Below are 6,000 nucleotides of genomic sequence, written 5' to 3'. Positions count from 1 at the left end.
CTGTCACTTTGAATATTTTCAGACATCTTGTTTGTCCATCTAATTCATTTCTGAAGACCTAAATAACAAGACTTTCTCTTTGAGGGGAGGAATCCATGTTATGGTCCCCTACTGTTTACTAATGTGGACTCAAAAAGCACATTTTTCCAGCTGGGTCTGGGTGTGAATGCCTCTCTGAGCATTAGAAATCATCATACATTGAAATCTAAGAGGGGAAAACAACTGAAAAATACAGAAAATATATTTGCAATGGCATTAAAGTAACCCGAATACAACTAGTATACAAAAAAAGAACAATGTATATAAAAATCTGCACTCAAGAATTTAAAGCTTCTAACCTACTGCAGTTACAATAATGTTTTTGCTAAAACAGCAAAAAAATCAAATTAATCTTAAAACTTAATTGTTGAAATGAAGAAAAAAGCACAACATAGTCAGCTATACAATATCGAACACATTCAAAGCTCATTCGCAGGCCCAGACAAAATTTGCAGACTTTTTTTTTCACATTTTCTCAGTTGATTTTTTTTTTAAATAAAATGATATATACAACATCTTAAACTGAGCAAAAAGTACTACATCCTTATTGGCAGCTGAAAGCATTAGCAAATTAACCTTAATATTTAATAAACAAACACAAAAATTAAGGGTTATGAAGAGCAGTGTCCTTAGGAAACTTGCAAAGTAGGCACAGGATGATTAAAATCATTTAATTCTGTAAAAAACATACAAAAAAATCAGAAAAGGACATTTTTTTTCTCTCTAAATAACTATTGTTTTTATTTAAGAACATATTAGAATCTTGTATCTTCAGGAATCGCAAATTGTAGTACATTATCAACATTCCTGGTTTATGCCAATAAAAAGTTTCAAAACAAGCAGCATTGTCATGATTTCAGCAGAAACCCAGCTAACAAAAACATTTTTTTGCCAACGTTCCCATTATGAAAACATTATTTCTGAACATTCAGGTTTTTTTTTTTTTTTGAACGTCCGACTAAAAACATTTTGTGTTAATTTTTTGGAAACATTATTAAAGGCCTTGCCAGAACGTATGCCAAAGTTCTGAGAACATTCCTTGTTAGCTGGGAATACTAAAAGAAACACTGCAATATAGAGGGCCTTTGATTAATTGTGTTAAAAAAACTAAGACTTAGAGTCAAAAAGGTTGAGAACCACTAATGCATAGCTTTGTTAACGACAGCCGTTCGAATTCTGCGGAAAACTGGAGCTTTCCATGCATGCAGATTGTGTGTGGGCCTGCTTGTTTGGTTTCATCATAATCATGTAGACACTTTAGATTCATATAAACCAGCACAGAATAAGCCTGACCCAACCTCATCATACTTGCATCCAATGGGATGCACCAACCAGACATCTGATTTCAATTGCAAATACCAAGAACCAAAGCGGAGCCAAACCATTTCCCCACTGAGACAATCAACCTCATTACTGAAGATACGGTTTGCATTATCCTGAAGAATGTGAATGAATGATTTAAAGGGAATGTGCACACACATTACGAATGCTGTTAGATACTTGAACTGAAGTATATGGAATTCCTATAAATACCTCTTATATATGGAATATGTCTATTCATATGGAATATTTATAGCTCTAATGAAGAACAAACAAATTTACTGTCACTGTTTATGTCGTAGTGTGTTGATTTCTGCTTATTCTGGGCCAATCGCAGTGTCTGTGCCCAGCAGGTGACCTGCCATTGGCTGTTTAGGTGTGATGCCCACTGGGCCGCCTGGCGAATGCCGATTGGCTGAGGAAATGAGTGGCAGATGTGAATCCTCATAGGGGCGGACGAGCAGGTGCCGGAAAGAGTCCGCTTTTGTGAGTTTCTCCTCCAGTTCTGTAGCTGTCAGTTCAAACCCAGCGAGGACAGGAAGTGTGCGGTCAGGTAGACAGGCTGTCTGTCTAGGTAAAGGCAGAGTTGTATCTCTGTTCATATCTGCCTCTTTTGTTTGGTCAAACCATCATAACAACACAAGGCACAGCCCTCCACATCCAAACCCCCCTTTTTTCCTCTGTCTTTACCCTTTACACTCCACAAGGGGTCTTCTTCCACTTCAGTGTGCACATTAAAAACAACAAAGGCATTTATTTTCCAACCCAGTCGAATCTGTTGAATCAAAAGGCCTGACCACCTGGGTTTTCTGCAGGGAGTGGGAAATCTTTTGGGAATGTTCCTGATACCAGATGTAGGATTTGATGCTTGCTGCAGTGTGTGTATTTATCTGTTTGTGTGTTTGCGTGTGTGTGTATTATTCTTACACAGTCTGGAATGCCTTGGTTTGGGCGGGGATCATCACCGGTGTGGCACCCATCCTCTCCAGGTTCCCCGGGCTGGGTTTGGGGCTACTGCCAGGCTCTGGAGGTTTGGGGACCACATGGTTGTATGGTGGTGGTACCGGAGGGAAGTTTTCGGGCTGCCCACTTTCTTTAAGGGCAGCCACGACAGGCAGCCGAGGCCTGGGCCCACGGGGGGCACTGTTGTGCACCATAGACTGTGTGGAGGAAGCCCCAGAGCGAGAACTACCAGATCGGGAGGAGGAGAGAGAGTTCGGCTTCACCAGTTTGGCTTTGGGAGCCTCTGCATCTTCCCTAAAACATAAAGACAGAGACTCTGAAATTCTTTATCTGGCTTGGCCAGTGCATTGCAAGCATGCAGTCTTTTATATACTGTACCAAAGTCCCTTTAAGGCAAGTCATTTTCGGTGGTCCTCTTTGAAATGTCTCTCGGCATGCAAGTGCAGCTCCTATTTCTTTAAATGGGCAAACATCGCCAAGCTTACGATTAAATTTCATATTTGAAATCACCAATGAAATCTGACAACAACGATCTCATAAACGCTGTTTCTTTTGCTCAAATAGCGTTAAAAAAACTTGTTTTTCAGGCTAGACCAGCCAGTGCGCATGCACATGACTTCTAATGGCAGTTGAAGTGACGCATTGACTTTAATTGTTCACCCTCCAGGACAGTAGTTGACTTGAAACTACATAATTCCTGTTATTACACCCTTTTCTAGTAATGCTACGAATGCAATGTGCATTTGTGTTAGCATATAAATTACAATGTGACTCATCAATACAAAGGCATGAAATAAAGTTCCACATAAAGCAAAAAATGCATATATAGTATACATATATAGATATATTCATTTTATGGCCAAAATATACAGTTTGCTAAATAAATCAATAGCTTGCAGGGACTGTCCACCCAAAAATTACAATTCTGTCACCATTTACTCACCCTCATGTCTTAAAAAAATATATTTTGAAGAATGTTGGTAACCAGTTTAGGTTCCTATTGACTTAATCAATTTTTTTTGACCATACAATGAAATTCAAAGGGAACCAAAACTGTTTGGTTACCAAAAACCAAAAATATGTGTTCCATAGAAGCAAGAAAAAAAGTAATACAGGTTTGGAACAACAAGAGAGTGAGTGAATGATGAGCATTTTCATTTTAGGGTAGACTATTCTGTTAGATATACATTAAATATAAATATAAACTAATGGATAAAATATATTTTAAGCAATATAATTGAAAATATATAAAAAATGAGCAAGAAATATATGAGGAAATTTAAGTAAAGAAAACTCACAGTAGCTAAGTAATTATATGTAATGTAATTACAAAAAATTACATTACTTTTTGAATATTTTGAGATGTATTTAAAAATATATCTGAAAATATATTTTTGCCATATGGATTCAGCAACTAGCTAGAAGTGCATTTCTAATGCAATCTAAATGCATTTTCTAGAAGTTTGTGCTAAATCTACTAACATGCCAACACGTGTCACCCTAAACAGCTCTAAAGCTTCAGAGTTTGCACTTTTGTTTTAGGCTTTGCATTTTACAAAATGTTTTGATAATTACACAAAAATGTAAAAACACTCAAATTAATACCTTTAAACCCTTCGGGCTACTGGCTAACAAGTTTAGGGAAAGTGACTTCTGCTACACTGAGGCCTTGTTATGTACCTCTTTAAACTCAGTGAGAGCAGTGTATGTGTGTATATCTCGCTGTCGTCTGCATTGTTAATGCTCACTCATCCTCCAAACCTGCATAATTCATCCTGACACCCGCAAATTAGCCTAGACATGAATGCAAGTCAACAAAGAGAAATAGAGCTGCTGCTTTAACAAGCATTATAAATGGTCACAGGCTGTAATTTGCATTTACGTTGTATATGCTATTTTAAAAAGTGTTTATTATTTTTTTTCTTTACCTTATTTCATTGGGTGCTTCCTCCTCCTCATATTTCTTCTTCTCTTTCTTACGGAAAACAAGCCAGATGATGAGGATGATGAGGAGAACACCGAAGGACACGCCCACCACAGCGCCAGCCACCACGCCCATTCCCCGGACATCTGCAAAAAAGCAGGAACATCACAACTGGTCATGTTTTATAAGAAGTTGTGGTGTTCGCTAAGGTAAACGTCACTGTTATTATTGTCAAGTCAAGTCACATTTATATATAGCGCTTTATACAACACAGATTGTTTCAAAGCAGTAATAAACAAGAAAATAACAGTATTAACGTTGCAAAATACTTCAATTATGAAACAAATACAATTTCAGCTGTAAAGCAGCTCTACAGAAGATAATAGTGTCGTTATTCAGCTCAAGTTAGTTCAGTGTTGATTCAGTTTAGTTCAATACTGTCTTATCAAATATGAAAAAAAAATCGATTCAGCTATAAAACAGCTCTATAGAATACAATGTTTATACTTTTACTTAAGGGTTAAAAAATTAAGAATTAAACATTGGTGTATAACCAATTGTGTTTTAAAAAAATAGAAAAAAAATCATAAGATGACATAAATGGAACGACCCAAGCAATTTCTAGGGACCAAAATTCATTAGAAACTTAAGGTTAGACTCTTTTGACTTAGGCCAGTAAGCAACTACCCAGAACCACTCAAATTTTCTTCAGGAAATGTATAAATCCTATTCTATTCTATTCTATTCTATTCTATTCTATTCTATTCACACACACACACACACACACACACAGAGAGAGAGAGAGAGAGAGAGCTCAGAAGTGTGTAAAACTGTTTAAAAACTCACACACTCAGTATCCACTACTGTATTTATAGAAAACACTTTCCATTCTTTGAAAAGACACATAAAACAAAGGTTCCATGCTCAGAATAGCCTAACAAACAGCCCGTAACAAGCAAGCAGCCCCCTCTGCATTGCAGATACCTGAAGGAGTGTATCGCACCATGAGAATACTCCAGCAAACAGCACAGCATTAATCAACCCACCGCACTCACTATGTTCCTTCCTTTAATAATATGGCATTTTTTGCATGAATACATTTCTCTTTCCGCCACATAATTAATTATTTCTTCTAATTCCATCATCTGATATTTAATTATGCAGCAGAGCTGTTTTAGAAAGGTTTGGAGGAAGGAATTAACTCAATGAACACTGTGATAAAGAAAAGGATGAACTCTTTATTTGGATGTTAAATAGTGCTGAAAGATCGCACTGCATAGCACAACGGGTCAGGATCTCACTGCCATCTTCACAAAGTATACTCTGGGTTGGCAATGTACTTGTGTTGACGGTTATTAAATTAAATGTCAGAAGCAAGAAGAAAACAAAAAAACTAGGAGTAAGAATTTATGATTTGCATAAAGCTTTTCATCTGTGTCTGTATCAAAGTGCCGCCCCCCCAAATAAAACAATGGCTAAGTTCAGATTAAGTACAAAATACTACTCATATTATAATGTGTCATGCATTGCATGTGTGCAAATTTTCTATGCACGAGATACTCAGATTACCTATTGTTTCCCACAATGCTAAGCGATGCACTCTTTTTGACCTACCATTTACAGCTTGACAAATAAAGCAGTAGAAAATGTGTAACATTTTTTGACAAATTAGCTAAAAAAAATCTATTTGCATTTTTATTTCCAAGGTAATGGAAAACTGGATGGCACATGCTAAATTAAAAGTGCAGCGCAAT

At 36.8% G+C, this 6,000-nt stretch overlaps 1 protein-coding gene across 1 annotated transcript in view; it reads right to left on the bottom strand.

Moving 5' to 3' along the window:
- Window positions 1-963: 963 nt before the first annotated feature.
- Window positions 964-6,000, bottom strand: part of LOC107679534 (CXADR-like membrane protein) — a 59,369-nt gene continuing 54,332 nt past the window's right edge. Inside the window, exons 6-7 of the mRNA XM_016475113.1 lie at window positions 4,251-4,392; window positions 964-2,616 (exon numbers count right to left, since the gene is read on the bottom strand). Of these exons, the coding sequence (XP_016330599.1) occupies window positions 2,283-2,616; window positions 4,251-4,392 (476 nt within the window). The 3' untranslated portion in view covers window positions 964-2,282. The remainder of the gene's footprint in view (window positions 2,617-4,250; window positions 4,393-6,000) is intronic.

This window comes from Sinocyclocheilus anshuiensis, unplaced genomic scaffold, assembly GCF_001515605.1.
Source record: "Sinocyclocheilus anshuiensis isolate Anshui unplaced genomic scaffold, SAMN03320099.WGS_v1.1 scaffold2218, whole genome shotgun sequence".
NCBI lineage: Eukaryota > Metazoa > Chordata > Actinopteri > Cypriniformes > Cyprinidae > Sinocyclocheilus > Sinocyclocheilus anshuiensis.
Note: the sequence above shows the minus strand (reverse complement) of the source record. Positions and strands in the feature narration are given on the sequence as shown.